Source organism: Piliocolobus tephrosceles, chromosome 8 (assembly GCF_002776525.5).
Source record: "Piliocolobus tephrosceles isolate RC106 chromosome 8, ASM277652v3, whole genome shotgun sequence".
NCBI classification, from domain to species: domain Eukaryota; kingdom Metazoa; phylum Chordata; class Mammalia; order Primates; family Cercopithecidae; genus Piliocolobus; species Piliocolobus tephrosceles.
Genome location: NC_045441.1, coordinates 130,776,581 through 130,796,867, shown reverse-complemented (window position 1 = coordinate 130,796,867; position 20,287 = coordinate 130,776,581). Strand labels below are relative to the sequence as shown.

Below are 20,287 nucleotides of genomic sequence, written 5' to 3'. Positions count from 1 at the left end.
AAAAGAAACTACCATCAGAGTGAACAGGCAACCTACAGAATGGGAGAAAATTTTTGCAATCTACTCATCTGACAAAGGGCTAATTTCCAGAATCTACAAGGAACTCAAACAAATATACAAGAAAAAAACAAACAACCCCATCCAAAAGTGGGGAAAGGATATGAACAGACATTTCTCAAAAGAAGACATTCATACAGCCAACAGACACATGAAAAAATGCTCATCATCACTGGCCATCAGAGAAATGCAAATCAAAACCACAATGAGATACCATCTCACACCAGTTAGAATGGCAATCATTAAAAAATCAGGAAACAATAGGTGTTGGAGAGGATGTGGAGAAATAGGAACACTTTTACACTGTTGGTGGGATTGTAAACTAGTTCAACCATTATGGAAAACAGTATGGCGATTCCTCAAGGATCTAGAACTAGATGTACCATATGACCCAGCCATCCCACTACTGGGTATATACCCAAAGGATTATAAATTATGCTACTACAAAGACACATGCACACGTATGTTTATTGCGGCACTATTCACAATAGCAAAGACTTGGAATCAACCCAAATGTCCATCAGTGACAGACTGGATTAAGAAAATGTGGCACATATACACCATGGAATACTATGCAGCCATAAAAAAGGATGAGTTTGCGTCCTTTGTAGGGACATGGATGCAGCTGGAAACCATCATTCTTAGCAAACTATCACAAGAAGAGAAAACCAAACACCGCATGTTCTCACTCATAGGTGGGAACTGAACAATGAGCTCACTTGGACTCGGGAAGGGGAACATCACACAGTGGGGCCTATCATGGGGAGGGGGGAGGGGGGAGGGATTGCATTGGGGAGTTATACCTGATATAAATGATGAATTGATGGGTGCTGACGAGTTGATGGGTGCAGCACACCAACATGGCACATGTATACATATGTAACCTGCACGTTATGCACATGTACCCTAGAACTTAAAGTAGAATAAAAAAAAAAAGAAAATAAAATAAAATAAAAAAAAAAAAGAAAAAAGAAAAACAAAGACTGCTCTTACATTCTGATCCCCACAAAATGAACAGTGACGGCCAGCACAGGAGAGGGGCACTATACATGTCAGCCCCTAGGAAAGAACGAACATCGAAATTCCCAAACAAGACAAGGCTTTGGCTGGATCTCTGTCTTAGACTTCATGGGGCACTGTGAATAGTAAAATCTGAGAAAACCACAAGCCTCATTTCCTATGAACCCCAGTCCACTTACCCTATAGTTATAAAGTCTCCTTTGCTGATGGTGTCAGGTTCAATGCAGATATTCAGAAAATCTTCTTTGCTCTAAAAAGGTTAAGAACACTAACGTTATTACTCTTAAAATTTGGCTAATGCAGCCTGTTGTCATCCTCAGCTTTGATGGTTCATAGTTTGAAGCTATGTACAAATAGGGGACTCTACTTGCAGTGATTTAATTCTGAACCTATTCTCAGTCTTTTTTTTTTTTTTCCACTAAGAGCTTTACTGAGGTATAATTTATAGAAAATTCATCTCCATTGCTTGGCTTTTTTTTACTACATAAGCAAACAGAAAACTCAGAGTGGGAGGTTCTGGACGTTCTGTCACTCACTAGTAATTATTAACTGTTCTAGTCTCTAGGATTACTTCCCTTGCAGGCCAAGCTTTCAGCCCATCCCAGCAATCTCAGTGTTCACTGTACATCAGCTTCACATCACAGCATGGAATCAGCTGCTTGGTGTGGAGAGCCCAGGTGCCTATGCTGCTTTAAATGCTCTACATACAAATTTGGTATGCAACCAGAGTTGAAAAATAGCAATCCATTTATTCTATGATAATGTTTAAAAACTTTCCATTTCCAGTCACAGAAAGCTCTGGATGATTTGAGCTATGACAAAATGGCTATAGAACAGACTTGATTCTTGGACCACTTCCCATAACTTGCTACCAGTCAGTGACTAGCCACACAAACCTAGCCCTCTGTACATGAATCCCACAACTTCTATGTCAGCTTCAAATAGAGGTCTTGTTTCTTTGCGGGTAGATTCAAAATCATCAGGCCCAGGATAACCCACAGGCCTCTGATGAGCCTTAAAGCCTTTGCCTAAGATTAAAGGGTAACAAAGAACAACTAACTCTCAACTAAGAATTACAAAACATAAAGTGGATGACTTTGAAAGTTCACCTTTTATTCAGCTACTTGCTGAGTACCAATCATGCGCCATGAACCCACGGAGCTTGGGTTACACCAGTGAACAAAACGCACATGAATTTCTGCCTACAAAGAACTTACTTTCTACTGTAGAGACTGGAGGGAATAGATAGATCATAGTAAAAGAATAAATTATAAACTGTGTTAGAAGATAAGGATACCACAAGTATATCAGAGTATATTAGAAAAAAGGAACAAAGAAGCAGAGCAAGGAACATGAGGTGGCGCTGATGGCAGTGGCTGCATTATAAAAAGGGGTTCCATGGAGAAGCCTTGGAAAAGAGACCTGAAGGAGGTGAGGGAGTCAGCGATGTGGACATCCAGAGCAGTGGTTCTCAAACTTTAGCAAGTGTCACTGGAGAGCAGGGAACACTCAGACTCTGGTTTTTCTTTGTCAACTAAAAAATAAATAAATTTTTGGCCAGGTGCAGGGGCTCACGCCTGTGATCCCAGCACTTTGGGAGGCCAAGGTGGGTGGATCACCTGAGGTCAGGAGTTCGAGACCAGCCTGGCCAACACGGTGGAACCCCCGTCTCTACTAAAAGTACAAATATTAGCCGGGTATGGTGGCAGGCGCGTGTAATCCCAGCTACTCGGGAGGCTGAGGCAGGAGAATCGCTAGAACCTGGGAGGCGGAGATTGCAGTGAGCCAATATCGCGCCATTGTACTCTAGCCTGGGTGACAAGAGTAAAACTCCGTCTCAATCAATCAATAAAAATATATATTTTTTAACTCAGACTCTGGCCCCATCCCAAGTTTCTGGTTCAGTAGATCTGGGGTGAGGCCCATAAATTTTCATCTCCAGCAACTTCCATGTGATACTGATGTGCTGATCTAAGGACGGGCCTTTGAGAACCCCTAATCCGTGGATGAGCAATCCACGCAAGGGGAATTACTGGGGCAGAGGCCTTCAGGCGGTGGTGGGGGAACATGTCTGACAGCACAGAACAGCAAGGAAGCCCGTGTGGCTGGAGCAGAGCGAGTGATAGGGACAAGAGTGAGGAAGACAGAGGGAAGAAAGGAGCTACATCAGCAGAGCCTCATAGACCATGGTGAGGAAGCTGGCTTTTAGGCTGAATGAAGCAGAGAGCCACTGGAGGGTTCTAAGGAGGGAAATATGTTCTGGCTTCATTTCAATAGGATCACTCTGGCTGCCGTGTTGAGAATTAAGACAGGAGTAGTATTGGAGAGGGAGACAGTGGGCTAGGAATTAACATTATAGATAAATGTGTAAGAATGGCCCAGGGTTCAGGAGCTCCCAGGAGCAATGATCTGCTCTGACAATAAGACACTGAGAGGTGGGGCTGGGGGGAGAGTTAGAGAGGAGGAGGAAGAATGGGTTAAAGCAGTGACGAGACAGGAGGACAACCACCAGTCACCAGGCCCGGCATACAAGGGGAGGAAAAGAAAGAAAACACAGCCACTGCTTAAAGGCTGTGGGAAAGCAGAGCCCAGGGGAGAGCCACGCTTCAGCTAGAACAGGGTCGGGAAACATTTTCGGTAAAGAGCCAGAGAGTGAACACTGAAGGCTTGCAGACCATGAGGTCTCTCTCAGCTATTCAACCCAGCCATGGTGGCTGAAAGCAGCCAGAGACTGCACTCAAATGAATTAGCGTGCTTGTGTTCCAGTAAAATTTGACTTACAGACACTGAAATTTGAAGACAATTTCCACACATAACAGAAAAATACTCTTGATTTTTTTCAATTATTTAAAAATGTAAAAAATATTGTTAGCTTCCCAGCTACTTGGGAGGCTGAGGCAGGAGAATGGCGTAAACCTGGGAGGCGGAGCTTGCAGTGAGCTGAGATCCGGCCACTGCACTCTAGCCCGGGCGACAGAGCGAGACTCCGTCTCAAAAATATATATATATATTGTTAGCTTCAAGGCTGTATAAATACAGGCAGCAGGATATTCGGGCCTGTGGGCTGTCCTTTGCTGACCCCTGTTCTAAAGCTTTGTTGTGGAAACACAGTTAAGTTACCTATAAAGAAACTGTGGCTCTTTGGAGGTGAGCCTTTAGCTTTGTTAACACGGAACAGGGCAGCCTTTAGTCTAGAATTAATTTTGACTCACTAGTGAGGCAATACCTTTCTGAGGACATTACCCAATGCCCCATGTCTGAAGAGGATTTTCTACTCTTAACTGGTTCAAACATGAACTATTCCTGGCTTTGTGAGAGGACTGACGCTCCCGAGACTCATTGCTAACTCAGCCTCCATCTCAGGTGGTGGTTTCTCACATGCATGCAACTGTCAGTACTCAGCTGAAGATGCCAGAGGAAACCTCCATAAACCTCTAGCTTGGTTCTGGGTGCGGCTCTCCTCTCCATGTGGCTTTCTTGTATCCTGCCTTGCAATTCTAGCTGCCTTGATTTCTCAGAATTCTCAAAGGCCCCTCAACTCAGGGGGGCCATGGGCTGTGTGGGCTCCCTCTCCACAGGCAGTGGCCTCTCTCCAGCAGTCAGCTGAGGCAAGCGTCAGGCTCACCGTGTTCGATTCCCTGCTCTCTGGACTCACTGTCCTATGCTGCTTGTCTCATACCAATGTCTCATACAGTTGTTTCATAGATTTTGTCCGATGTTTAAGGTGTTTAAGGTATAAAGCTGGTGCTTTTTGCTCCATCTTGGCCAAAAGTCTCACGTTAGCATTCAAAAATCAATTCATTTTATTGCTTTGACAGATTAAATGAGGAAACTTTATTATCTCAATAGATGCTGGAAGAATACTTGATAAAATTAAATATCTAAGATGTTTAACATGAAAGATAAAAACGGTTAGCAAACTGGGAATAGAAAGGAACTTCCTTAATCTGATAAAGGGTATCTATAAAAAAAGAAAACACATTAAATACAAGAATGAAGCAATGAAGACTTTCTCCCTAAATCAGAAATAAGAAAGACGATGGGGACTCCTGTTATTGCTACTTCTACTCAACCATGTACTGAGGTCCTAGCCAGTGCTCTAAGTAAAATGAAGGATTGTAAGGATAAGTATTTGAAGAGAGAAAACAAAACTTGCACTATTTGCATTGGCCATGACTAAATCTATAGAAAATTTGAAAGAATTCATTGAAAGAAAGTTAGAATAATTAATAATAATTTAATTAGGCTGCTGATTCAGCATTGATATAAAAAGTCAATTATATGTCCATTTTTAAGAGAGATTATTTAGAATAGCATAAAAATTAAGATAACTGGGAATATATCCAGCAAAAGATAGGATATTCTAGAGAAAACTATAAAACTTCATTGAAAGACATTGAAGACCTAAACAAATGAAGAGACACACCCCGTTCGTATGTGAGAGGAGTCAATATTGTAGAAATGTCATTTCTCTCCAAATTGATCTATGGGTACAATGCAGTGAGATCAATATTATAACATTTCTATGTGGAATTTAATAAACATTCTAAAATATTCATAGAACTCAAATGAGCTAAGAATAGCCAGGAGACTGTTTAAAAAAAAAGAAACACATATAACTTATTATAAAACTGTAATAATTAAGAGAAGCAGAGTATTAATATAAGTATGAGAAAATGGAACAACAATAGAAGAAAGAGACTAGAAACATTTACATGTATATAGACATGATGTACGGCAGAGATCTATTGAAGATCAGTGGGGGAAAATGGAGATTTCAATAAATGGTGCTTGGATAACTGGCACCAACTTTCTATTTGGAAAGAACATAAAATTGGAGCTTTACCTCCATCATTCACAAAACTCACTTATAAGTGGGGGTATTTCCTTTTGAAAGAAAAATGGAACTATGTTGCAAATCTTTTCACCTTTTTCCCATGTCAATAGATAGAAAATAATACATATATAAAATAGACATGATTTTTAATAAATGTACCAAAATTTATTCAGTCTGATTAGTTCATTACAAATATTTTACTATTATAAATACAGTGAGCATAGTTGTATAAGAGATCCTAATTTTCACACATTCTACACTCCTACAGCTTCTTTCATACACTGAATGTACTAGTTTTAATAAGTGAACATTTTGAGCTATTACACGGCGGCTACATTGCCTTTATTGTATTGTATTTGCTTTTATTTTTATAAAGAATTGTGCAAAAAAGAAATGAATTTGCTACTACTAGTGATAAGCAGCACAGTATCGTATACTTTTATAATAGGCACAAAGATAAAAAGCACTTGGCATTGTGAGTGTGGCTAATCTTGATCGCCATCACATACTCACTGAACTCAATCCATTCACTGGTACTCAGTCATCAGAGAAAAGAACAATGGTAAAGAACATGAACAAAATACTCGGAATACATATTATTAAAGACTTGGTATAAAGGAGATGTATAATCAGAAATTTTATCTTTCTCTTTTAAATTCCTCTGGAACAGAATTTTTGTTTTGTTTTGTTTTAGCATTCATATATCCACTTTCACCAGTGTTTTTCAGATTTCCATTATGTAAAAAAGGACTGCTTACATTATATAGTCATCAGATTATTTTCAGTAGGATACATTCCTAGAAATACAGTTAATAGGACCAAAGGTATGCATATATTTTAGACACTTCATAGATACTATACCCAGTTGCTGAGATAGGATGTTCCAATTTATATTCCCATCACAAACACACACCAGCAAGCTTTTAATCTATAACTGCTTTTTAGTCATGACAATTCAATGTTACTATTTTAATTTGCATTTCTTTGCCGAAATCACTCTGTTTCCTTACCTACAAAATGCAGATAAAGATAATCTACCTATAAGGATTACATATTATGTAAAATTCTTAGGACAGTGCCTAGCATGTAGTAAATAGTCAGCAAATCTAAGCTAGTTTTTCAAATGCTTATTTCTTTTATGAGTTTTCTATTCTTACCCCTTGCTCACTTTTTATATTAGTCCTTTGCCCATTTCTTATTGCTTTATCCTAAGAGCTTGTTACAAGAAAAGTGAATTCCTGGTCTATCACATGATAATACTTTTCCCAATATGTCATTTAAAAGTTTAGAATGTCTTTTTAAATAAAAAGACAAATGCATCAGTATGATTTTTGCCTTAAATGTCATGCTTAGAAAGGCTTTGTCTTCCTTAAGTTTATACTGATAATCACTTAGATTTTACCCTAATACTTTTTTTAACTTCAAACCTCTATTTTAAGTTCGGGGGTACATACACAGGATGTGCAGCCTTGTTACATAGGTATAAACATGTGCCGTTTACCCTAATACTTTAATCATTTTATTATTTTACATTTAGTTCTTTAATCAAACTAGAATTTTTTTATAGGATGAAGGGAGCTATGTTTTCCAAATGTTTTGCAATGGACATGTATGATTTTCATAATTAGAAAACAACTCAATACTCTGAATATTAATATTAGAATCAAACTTATCACTCTATTAATATTGGAATCAAACTTTTCACGACATTCCAACTCCATCTGCTAATTTTCAGACTGGCCTAGACAACTGTGAACAGACTAATTTGCATAAAGGCTGAATGTAATTAGTCCACAGTTAACAATTACTTTCCTATTGGTATTCTCATTAATATAAATTACCAAGGTTTTCTCTATACCAGGGTCAGTAAACTTTTTCTGTAAGTGACCAGATAATAAACATTTTAGGCTTTGGGCCATACAAGCTGTCACAACTACTCAGCTCTCCCCTGTAGCACAAAGGCAGCCACAGACAATATATTTGTGAATGAATATGGCTGTGCTCCAATAAAACTTTATTTATGGATACTGAAACTTGAATTTTACATATTTTTCTGTTCACAAAAATTATTCTTCTTTTGATTTTCTTTGCATCATTTAAAATTAGAAGATTCTTGGCTTCTGGGCTATACAAAACAGGTGGCAGACCAGTTTGCCAATGCCTGCTTTATTTCAATACTTTTGGGTGTATTTTCTATAGCAGGACCACCCAACAGAACCTTCTGCACTGACAGACAGGCTGTATACCTGTGATTTCCAATATGGTGGCTACTAGCCACATATGGCTGTTGGGCACTTGAAATGTGGTGAGTGTGACTTAGGAACTAAGTTTTACATTTTATTTAATTCTAATTAATTTAAATTTAACCACATGTGGCTAATAGCTACCATATGGGATAGTGCATACCTATAGATTGGGCCTAAATAAATCATATGTAGATATAGATACAGATGTATGTGTGTGGGTATTTTTCTCCTGAGGATCTAATTTGACATATTTAGTACAGTCACAAAAATCATGGATATTTACTCAAGTAAAAATTCCACAATTTTTTTCCAGTGACAAATGGGAATAGTTAATTTGCATTTCTAAAGCCCTCTTGCCCTAAGTTCTCTGAATGCCAATTAAGCAATGAGCAGAACATGTGATCCGAGCCCCAGAAGCATTTATGCCACTCCTGCAGGTGGCAGCTTCTCCTCATTGCTGTTATTCCTTAAAGGTACGCCGCATCCTCTTTCCCCTGACCCTGCCCTCTCTATCTCCACAGGGTAAAAATAAAAATAACTGAATTAGTGGGAGCATTCTATAGCTGTTGTCACTTTTCTTAGGTACCAAATGCTTTTCTAATAAAAAAGCACACTTACTGTCGGGTCAAGCTGATTGTTCTGTGTTGTGATGGACAGTTCAATGGTGGACAGCTGCACATCTTTCCAGACCTCTGGGCTCACCTCTTGGGAAAGGGCTGTGGGAATCCATTAGATACAGGTCAGTTTCTTCCATTAACATTTAACCACCCACCACGGACGGCTAGCTGCTAGCTGCTCAGCTCAGTTTCTCAAGCCTTTCTGCTCTTTATTTATTTCATGCTTCTTATACATAGAGGTAAAAATGGCATCTCTGTGCCTAAAACATCACTACCAAAAGCAGTCACATTAACAGAAAGACTGCACAGAGACTGCTATGCCCATTGATGGCACGTTGCTTGGGCATGCTCTGGTGGCACACAGAAGGATCAGTTTAGTGATTCCTGAAAGGCTTCTCCTGCTCTAGTTAAGTCTCTAAAACTGATTTTGGAGGTCTACTTTAGGGCACTCCTAAACTGACCAGGGCCCTCCAATCTTCAGTCGCCACATTGCTCACCATCCTGTGGTTGTGCCCAGTAGGATGCAAGCCTTCGTAATATTCTCCTGTACAAAGAAGGTCTTTGTACAGGGGTCTCCTCTGGTTCACTGGGAGGTCTCTCTGTAGGTCCCGTGTATGAGATAGAGGCTTGATGAGTCTGAGGCCACTCCTTTTAATGTGGAGAGAGAAAATTTTCTTATGCATATACAATTCCACTCTGGGAGTTTCTCTCAGTAAAGGTTATTTACTTGTCTCTTTATAGCAAGTGAATTAATAATCTCCTCTCACTGGATGGAATGCTAATTTGGAGCATGGAATCCTCAAGCTTTCTTTTCCTCTTAAAGTTAGATCTTAAAAACCATGAATTCAGCAAGTACTGCCTCCACTGCTCCCCCTAAAATGGACTAACCACCACCATTTACACTTGTCCAAAAAGAGGGTGAATGAACAATAGGGTCATTCGTAATAAATTCATCTTTGGCTTACAGATGGTGATGCAAAATGAAACTGAGGAAATCCAGTTGCATCAAGTACCTACCTCACTTCTGGAATCTTATTCCACACACAGGACAGAATGGTTTAGCCCAGGCTCACAATCCAGCCCAAGGCTTCTCACTTCTGCTTCAAAGCCCATCACCCTCACATTCTAATTTTTTTTTTTTTTTTTTTGTCTTCTGAGTCCTGGCATCCCAAGTCCAGTGTCATCCTGGATCACATCCTGACTACATGAATAATTAAAATCATACCCTAGCCTCTCAGCCCTTGACATCACCTCCAGTTCAGCACATCCACCCATTTACATGGCCACATCCTGGCCCCTAATGTCACCCAGAACTACTGCACTTTGGAAATCTAAAACTCTGAGATCCTACCCTCTAATCACATCCCATATTCTTCTGGTTGATTCTTTTGTGCCCATTGTGTCTCTTAGGGTGAAATGCTTCCCTGTTCTCAAGTTTCCAGGTGGTGAATTACAAAACAGTGGCAACACTGGCTTCTTTCACTCCACCACTTACTCCTCCCCAAGTCTAGAAGGACCAATGCATGGATGCAGCCCCTTCCTTTCTCTCTGACAGCAGCTGTCCTTGTCTCAAACATTCACTGCTTCTTCTAATTTTCACGTGGTGAAAATTAGCTTCTTGTGGTGGTCTCTGCCCTGAAGGAGCTGTTTCAATGGATACCTTCAGTTCACAGTATTAGGAGATCAGATAGAGACCACGTATCTGTGCTCTGTCCTCCACTCCTGCTGACATTTATAAAGCTGATGTTTTGATCTTCATCTGCCTAGTTCCTGCATTTGTTTTCATACCTTGGTTCAAACTAAAAAGAGGAAGAGAGGGGTTTTATTGTGGGCCTCTGAAGACCTAACTGCCCCAAGTTTTCAATCACATTGAGGATTCTACTCCCTGACCACTCATTTTCCCTCAGTGCCAAACTGATAGTCAATTACTTTCAATCGCTTTCTTTTTCCACTTACTCCAGGCCCTCCTGTGTCTTTATTCTTCTACAATATGTCCTAGAAAGCCCCAATTCTGGATCAGCCTTGTCACTAAGTTCCTGCACTCTTACATCATGGCTCAGTATTACTAGAGGAGAAAATGATATTCCTGCTGAGTACTAATACAGGGAAAAGCAGTCACCCAAAAGAGCATTCGTGTCTACAGATCGTTAGCCTCAGGTCTTCAATGCTACTTGATAATCCTAAGCCTCCTCCTCCATTCATCTTTCTTCAGAATCCCCCATACCACTACCCACCGCCATTCTGACAGGATGACTGCTTTCTACACTTCAGTGAGAATATCAGGGACGGCAGTGAGAATACCTTAACTTTCTCTAATCTCATTTTCATCTGGACCTACCCTTTACTCCTCTCCTGTATCAATGAAAAAAGGTGTCCCTTCTCCTGTCCAGGGACAATCCAGGACTCTGGATCCCACACCCTTCTACCTGCTCTTGGATTTTGCCAATTCAGTCAGGCTTTCTGTCTCCCTTCTCCTCACCTCCTCACATTCTTTTCTTTTTCTTCAGTCTAGAAACACATGGATATTCTCCACTTTTAAAAACTCCATATTGATCCTATGTTTCTCTCAGCTTTTGCCTTCCCTATCTCCTTCTCTTCAAAGTCAGGTTTCTTGAAGGAGCAGCCTGTCCTTGCCATCTCCACTTCTTTACATCACTTTTATGTCTCGACTTTCTTCAACCTGGCTTCAGCCACCACACTTTGGAGGCTGCCCAGCTTTTGGAGGCTGCCAAATTCGATGGATACTCTCGTCTGTATATTTAAAGTCTTTGCTTTTGCTTCTTGAAATTCTTACTTTTCTCTTGAAATTCTCTCTTCTATTGGCTTCTATGTTAGTATTCTCTCCTGCATTTTCTCTTAGCACTTCTCAGTCATTTTTGGTAGTTCTTTAAATGTTTATGTCCCTTAGGGATATTCCTGGCCATCTGTACTGAATGGTAATTTCACCCAACCCATGGTTTCAACACCACTCACACACTTATGACATTTGAATCTGTTTCTGTAGTCCAGACCTCTCTGCTGAATTCCAGACCTAAATCACAATTGTATCTTTGCTTGTCTGTACCACAGGTATGTTAACTCTACATAGATTAAACTGAAAATTTCATCTCTCTTCACAAACCTGATTTACTCCTTACTCTAGTATTATCAACATCAGTGGAAAACTCCAATTACCAAACTCTAGTCCCTCATACCAGAAATCTGCTAATCCTATATTCTTCTGACTTTTGAGGTTCTAACTTAACAGTTCTTTAATCCGTCTTCTACTGTCAATACTCACTGTTACCTCCTTAGTCTATACGTTACTTCCCACCTGACTTTAACAATCTTCTATCTAATGTCCTTGACTTGAGCTACCTACATCCTGTTTTTGTTTAGAAAAAAACAGTTTTTCTAAAATGCAAATCTGCTCATGTCATGCCTCTGCTTAAGACTCAATAACTCCCCATTGCTTTAAGGATAAAAGTCAAATTGCACATCAAAACTTGCCATAACCTGCCCTTACCTAACCCACTGGCTTCACTTCCTGCCATTTTACTGCATTAATCATAATTAAGGGCCATGTCACACCACTGTGACTTCACACAGCCTTTAAATGTTTCAAAATTTAGTGTAAGTGTCACCTCCCCTGGGAAGATTTCCTGACCCTCATTAGATTTAGATGCCCCTCCTCTCTGCTCCCGTCTTTCTGTCTGTCTCTCACAGCACTGGCCTAACTGCTGATTTACTTACACTTCCCTCCCAGCATATGAATACTTCTACTGAGGGCAGGAAACCTGTCTCATTTGACTTTGTATCCCAAGCATATATCAACAGCTGTTTGCTGAATAAATGGTGGAAACAGTTTATATTCCATTTAAATATGTAGCTACTCTGTTTCTTCCTAAATGCACTCAGAACTCCACCAATGAAATTATTCCCTCGAGGAATAACTGATTTTACTAATCCAGTTTGCCCTTGGTATATAGAGACCTTGCCCTGCCAAGTTCATTTTTAAAATTATATACATTTACTTCTAGTAGTCTAGTGATTTTAGGGTTGTACATTTAATTTTTTAATCCAGCCAGAATTTTTTTAAAAGGTAAAGGAAGCTATGTTTCCACATGTGTTACTTTTATACTTAGAAAAACACTCAATAACTCTGAATATTAACATTAGAACCAAACTTCTCACTACATTCCAACCCCATCTGCCAATTTTCAGACTGGCCAGCCAAACCGTGAATATACCATTTTGATTTGCATAAAAGCTGAATATAGTCTGTAGTCCACAGTTAAAGATGACTTTTCTATTAGCATTTTCACTAATAAAAGTTAGGCTTTTCTCTATGCCAGTATTTTCTATTGTATCATATAGAGTAGCACTGCCCAACAAAACTTTCTGTGATAATGGAAATGTTCCATACCTGTACTCTCCAATATAGTCACCACCACCCATACTTAGCTAGTATAGTTTGAAACCTACTGATATAAACACAAACCTGTACAATTAGATATTACATATTCAGATGCAAATCTTCAATTCATTTCCAGGTACTAACATAGACAAGCATACAAATAATTGGTGGGACATATGGCATTATGTTCAAGGTCTGTCTGGCAAGAGAGTGAATTAATAGCAAAGGGAATTAGAATGCTAACGAGAGATTAAATATGGGTTTGGAAGTAGAGGGAATGAGTTGGTAGATGAGGGGTGATTGCTTATCAAAACAGGAATGCTTTCTGTATTTACATTTAATCAAACATGCCCTGTTTTAGTGTTGAAGCATGCCACATTCATCTGTAGCAAGGAATTAAAAAAATATACCAAATATCTGCATTACAGAGAAACAACAAAATAACACGGCAAATATCTACATTGTAAATCACTTTTACCTTAAGAGTGCTGAAAAAGTGGGCTGCTTTGATTTTTAGAGGCCCAAGATACCAGTACCTGTGAAAAGACCAAGATAAAAATCTGATAAGAATATCAAAAGAACTATCATGTGATAGATACCATTCATGGCAGACAATACATTAGAATTACATCTCTGCTATGAGTGGCTATTCTGGTAGCTAGGAGGTTATGGCTTAGTATAAAAGAGTATTACATCCAATTTTAAATCCACATTTCGATGCCTTGTCAAGTTACATGTAATTAGTTAGTTATACAGTAAAGATCCTTGCAATTTATGAGAGATATATAACCAGGCTCCCTGAGTCACTAAATTCACAACATCCTTGAAACACATCCTTTAAGCCATAGAATACAGTTCGGTATACAGTTGTCCCTCAGTCCAAAGTCTGCAGATGTTCAAGTCCCTGATAGAAAATGCCATGTTTGCACATAATCTATGTACATTCTCTTGTATATTTTAAATCATCTCTACATTGCTTATAACACTTAATACGATGCCTACACATCACTTTATTTGCACGGATTCAACACAGTACTCGGTGTGCAGCCAATTCCAGTTTTGCTTTTTGGAATTTTGTGGAATATTTTTTTCCCTAAATATTTTCTATCTGCATTTGTTTACGTCTATGGATACAACGGGTCAAGCGTACATTCAAAAGGGCTATGAGTAAAGGATGATACAGCCACACGAAGATGCAAACACTGCACGCTCTGATGTGCTGATCCCAAGCTAAATGACTAGATCCTGTACACCACGTCCTCTCACACAAACAAATGCACATATGTACACTCAATTAAAATGTGTAAACCAGCATAATTTCACATTACTCATGTTATACAGCTTTAAAATGGCAAATGTTAAATCTGGGAATAACGAGAATCTATTGCTTATTGCTAAATACATAAAAGCTACTGGAGAGAGGAAGACACCTAATCGGAATTAGAAAATGGCATAAAGTAGATTCTTCTCTTAAAACTTATCTCTGTTAACAAATCACTCAACATTAACTGCTCTCTATTGATTCTGATCATATACGTTTATTTAGCATCCACTATGAATGTGGAGGAAACAGAAGAAATATAAAGTATAAATTTCCCCCTTTGGGAGCTTATGATTTGAGAAAATTAGACCCAAATAAGTAAAAGCAAACACTGAATGACTATATAGAAAAGCATAAACTGATAAGTGCTTATTGGTAAGGGGAATCAAAAAGAGACAAAAAATCATTAGGGCCTAAAATCATTGGAGCAGCCATGCTTATAAAATGAATGGCACAAAATAAAGTCAGGGTACAAAACTTAGAGTATGAGAAACAGGATAACAACAAGAGAAAGAGGGAAAAGCTTAGAAGTAAAGATGCATAATTTCATAATTAGGGGTGATGACAGAGTAAGTTGGGCCTGGAATAACAGACAAAGAGCTTAGATATAATCCAAGAGGGAATGCAGAAACATTCTAAATGATTATTCAGGTTGATATTGTGCTACTACTAATGAGGCCCTGATCATCTGATTTTTTGTTATTTTTTTTTAAATTTACTTTATAGTTTGCTTCTTTCCCTAGTTAGTAAAGTAGAAGGTCATCTCAACTCAGGCAGTTACCTTCTACATATTCCTCAGTTTCCTTCATCTCTACCAATAGTACATTTTGCCACTGTCTTTGTAGTCTTCTATAGCCAGCTAGGAAATGATTTCTCCTATCTCTACCATTTCTTTCTTCATACAAAGAGCAACTCAGTGGATGGGCCTAGCCAAGGCAGCACGTAATGACAATCAGAATTTTAAAATTCTTTGTTCAGAAACCAATCAAGATATGGGGCAAGTATATAAAGTAGCCCTAAAAGTGTTGACCTGTACTGTGCTTTACTGTTGCTTAACACATTTTGGAAAGCAATTTGTCCTAACCAGACTTTTTTAGGGAAAGCTAAGCAGTTTCTCTTGGTGAACTGCTGGATTTGAGATTTCAGATCAAACACAAGGTAATTTGTGGAACCCTATAATCATGGCACACTTGCAAATAAAAAGATGTGAAATACTTCAGAATGCAACGTGTAATATAATATGGTAATGTCTCTCTTTTGACTTTTGCACTGTCAGGAATCTCATTAGCAAGAATAATAAAGTGAAACAAGTGAGAGAAATTTCTGTAAAAAAAAAAAAAAAAAAAAAAAAAAAAGCATGGCAGGCTGGCCTATCAAGTGAAAGAGCAATTTCTTGGGAGCTATGTGTGAGATCAGCCACAATTCATTTAAACTATACTCAAACTGTAAGCCCTCGATTTTAAGAAAAGGTAAAGAGAAAATACCACCCACCAGGTATGAAGCAAATCTCACACGGTGTCCCCTTTAGTCCTGCTCAGCAAGCCCTTGCCTAACTTTACCTCTCCACAGCAGATGGAACACGACACACCCTCTCTCCAAGCCAAGAGTTTCTTTGCACACAATGGATTCTCCAAAAAGAAGTCAATTCCCACGAAAAGCCAGTGCTGGCCCTCTCATCAGCTCCTCAACAGGCCTGTTTCTCCCACCTCACGGCACAGCCAGGCGCCGCCTTTCTTCCTCCTCTAAGAGCAGCGGCCTGTGGTCTCCCAATCTGCGAGGCCTTCACAAAAATACCTCTCAGGAAAAGTCATCCGACTGCAACAGCTCCGTAAGGCCAGGCAGTCCCTTCTACTTGGTAGCCAGCTAAGCAGCTGCAGAATGACAGGCAATCCAGTTCTCCCTACAGCCTAGCTTGAGCCTAACCTATGCTCAAATATTGTGCCTAAAAATAGAGACACACCCTTCTCCTCTTCAGCTACTGCCCAGCTAGTGTTGAGGAAGCTGCAACCTTCCCCAGCCTTTCTGCATATAGGACATAAACCTCTACCTGATTGTTCCTACCTCCATTATTCACACACAATTCAACCTCAAGGCCCACCAAATTTATTCCCAGAAGATCTCTGTGAGTTAAAACCTGAAAGGCAGGGACAGAATAAGATTTTTTTTAAAAAAATCACACATCAATATAATAATCCTTTACTTGCTAACTTTGACGCCAGCGTCTCTGAAAGATCCCCATCGAAGGCCGGTCATTGCATACACAGGCTGTTCCTTTTCACCCTGGAAGTTAAACACATTTCATTTAAATTCATGATTACAATCAGTCACTTGGAACTCTTTACATGTAAGTACTCAGCAAATGTTCATGGCCTACTTTTCATCAAACCAAAATTCTAAAAAGTCTGCTCAAACATTAAAGACATTAACCCTGTGAGTGCTCAGTAAAAATACTTGAATAAGCCACACTGTAAATAAAGGGAAGTTTTACACATCAGGTCTCATGAATCTGCTGGCCGGGGAACATATTGTCATACTTTGGACTGTAAATTTGGGAGTACTAACTATGTTACTTCTTGAACCAATCAGTAGTCAGGTCAGCTAGAATTTCTTTCCTGTACTTGTCCAAGGCAAAGATAACTTAAGCCTGCATTTTCCTTATAGGATCAAGAGCTCTCAAGTCAGAATCCTGGTACTCTAGAATGTTTCACCTGAATATCTGAAAATACAGTCAAATATGTGTTAGAAAAAGTCAAAATAAAAAGTGATTTGGAGTTAGTCCTATGTTTTATGGCCAAATACTGCATATTATAATCAGTGAATTTCTAATAAATCAGTGAATTAAGCAACATATAGAAAAAATACACAATACAGCCAATGTCCCTAAGAGTTTATACTCCACCCTGAATCTTCCTTAAAAATTATCAATAATCTAGGTACCAGGATTCTAAATGGAATTTTTCCTGTAGCTCAGAATTTCATCTAGTCTAAGAGCTGAAAATTGACAGGCACCCAGTGCCCCCACACTCTAAAGAGAGCCACCAAATGCTACAGAAGAGTCCACAGAAGTTGCTAAAAGCGGGCAGAACCAGCTTGATTCCCATCACAGCCAGTGCAAGCAGAAGAGTAGCAACTGGAGGTAAATCCTTGGCAGTGCAAGTCGCTGCCTAGAGAAAGCATGCCGTCTTCTCCGCAAGGGAAAGAGTGCTTCCCCCAACACCGGTTTCACTCCCGTTTCCACTATGCCAAAAGCAAAGCATTTGCTTTGGAATGACTAGGAGAATCAAACACAATAAAAGAAGCCTGCAAGGGAAGGACGCTGGCCTCTCATCCCTTTGTCGAGGATCTGCAGGTGCAGTAGACTTGCATTTTCACTCTCTGTACCTGCTTTTAGCAAGGGACAAGGGAACCAGAGAGAAATGGCAGAGAAAAAAGGAGAACGTGCAGCAACTCACTGGCTGGTACAGCAAGGACATATTAGTTTTCTGGGTGCCCAGTGGATACTGTGGAAGATAACAGGCCTTTGAGTCATCTTGACAGTATCCCATCTAAGAGCCTAGCCCAGGGATGACAGTATCCAAGCAGTCAGAAGCTGTGGAGAGAGCCAAGCCTGGATGCTCTGTGCAGGAAGCTGAAAAAAGTGGAGCTAGAACAGATCTCTAACATCAGAAAACTATGTATGCCATGGGGAGGAATCCCAAAGAATTCACACATGAACCCATAAGACAGCCAGCACAGGGGCATCAGCAACCAAGAGGGAATGGTAAGGAAAAAGATTTTCCTCTAATCATTCCTTTATGTACCAACAATAAAGTAGCTAGAAACAGTAGGAAGCAGAGAGAGAGTGCGATGAAAAAACAGCCCAAAGACATTGAGGGGAAGGAGGACTTTTTATTTTGCCTTTTTTTTTTTTTAAGACAGAATCTCACTCTGTTCCCCAGGCTGGAGTACAGTGGGGTGATCTCGGCTCACTGCAACCTCCGCCTCCCAGGTTCAAGTGATTCTCCTGCCTCAGCCTCCTGAGTAGCTGGGATTACAGGTGCACGCCACCACGCCTGGCTAATTTTTGTATTCTTTTAGTAGAGATGGGGTTTCACCCTGTTGACCAGGATGGTCTCCAACTTCTGACCTGTGATGATCCACCTGCCTCAGCTCCCAAAGTGCTGGGCTTACAGGTGTGAACCACTATGCCCAGGATTGCTTACTAATATGAGGAGGTGATGGAGGATATCAATGATACAGTAACATTTGAACAGAGACCTGAAGTACATGAGAAATCCAAATGAGGCCAGAGAGGTCACAGGGACTGGACTGTTTGGCCTTGAAGGACTTTGAATGACTTCGGTGTTATTCAGAGATGGGAAGCTGTTGATGGGCTCTGGGTAGAGAAGTGACATGCTCTAACTCCTGACCACACACTGGCTGTTGTGCTGACAACAGATCGTAGGGAGGCGAGGGGAGAGGGAATGATAAGAGTTAGAGGACTCCTGGAATGATCCAGACAAAAGATGAAGGCAGCTGGGACCAGAGTGGTAAGAACAGAGGCAAGAAGAAATGCTTGATTCTGGATATATTTTGAAGATAGAACCAACATGACTTCCTGCCTGAATGGGGGAGTCCAAGATGACTCCAGAATTTTGGGGTGTAATAAGTGATGACTTTATCAAAGTATAAGTGATCATTTAAAGACTGTATTATTTCTTAGGAATGTTACATGCTGACCATTAAAGATTTATAAAATGGTATAATAACGTAAACCAATTGTTTTGAAGTGAGAATCCTCACAGAATACCTAAGTGATCCTAGGCAAGTCACTTAACTTTTGAACACTGGCTTCTACCTCTGAAAACAAGGTCATCTTTTGCTTAATACTAAAACAACCTTCTCTACATTATCTTCTATGAGTGTATAAAGGGGCTATCACCCCTGTATCCTCACCTGCTAGCAGTGAGTGGACAACAGTAAATAAAATTTATGATAAATACATAAAATTTTAAAATTACTATATTTAATCATAAAATGAGGTGACAGAATAACCTCATAAAGCTTTTACGTGAGCCAAAAATATCCCTATCCTCACTGGAATTTCACAAACGTCACCTCTCATGTATCTGAAGACAGATATGTTTTCACTCATCCACTCAGTATTGACGGAATCCCTACTCAGCCAAGCATGGTGCTGGGAATTGCAGACACACAGGTGAACACACTAACACACTCCCTGCCTCGAAGTGCTCACATTTCCTCCCTAGCTTTATGCTCTCCAAGCTATACGTCTAGTCTTTCCGTTGTTCCGCCATGATTTTACAGCCTCATTATCTTGTTTACCCAGCTCCCTCTGTTGTTTGTCAGTGTCCCTCTTAATTCTGTCATCTAGAACTGAATCTAAATATTGTCTGAATTAAATCCCACTTAATGCCTTCACCTTAACAAAATTGCTAAGTAAGTATAATAGTGTGGTAAGTTTCCATATACCAGGCTTCTGATTTATATTGAGATACCTACTGAGCATCATGGAAGTAGGTACAACTGTGTAATGGGTGGGGGGAGCTAAGGAGATGGATGGTCAAGGAAAATATAAATTTTAAAACAAAACATAAATTATTATTTTTAATTGATAAATCACACTGGTATATGTTTATGGGGTACAATGTGATTTACATGTGTATGCAATGTGGGATGATTAAATCAAGCTAATTAAATATTCATCACCTCATTTACTTACCCTTTTTTGTGGTGAGACATTTGAAGTTTATTCTCTTAGTTATGTTTAAATGTACATTATTATCAACTATA

The 20,287-nt window shown here is 39.6% G+C and overlaps 1 protein-coding gene across 4 annotated transcripts in view; it reads right to left on the bottom strand.

Annotated features, from left to right (window-relative positions):
- Positions 1–20,287, bottom strand: part of AGK (acylglycerol kinase) — a 103,678-nt gene that overhangs the window by 4,921 nt on the left and 78,470 nt on the right. For all 4 annotated transcript variants that reach the window (XM_023184979.1, XM_023184976.1, XM_023184978.2 and 1 more), the window contains exons 10-14: positions 16,695–16,774; positions 13,652–13,709; positions 9,275–9,425; positions 8,779–8,876; positions 1,257–1,327 (exon numbers count right to left, since the gene is read on the bottom strand). In XM_023184979.1, the coding sequence (XP_023040747.1) occupies positions 1,257–1,327; positions 8,779–8,876; positions 9,275–9,425; positions 13,652–13,709; positions 16,695–16,774 (458 nt within the window). The remainder of the gene's footprint in view (positions 1–1,256; positions 1,328–8,778; positions 8,877–9,274; positions 9,426–13,651; positions 13,710–16,694; positions 16,775–20,287) is intronic.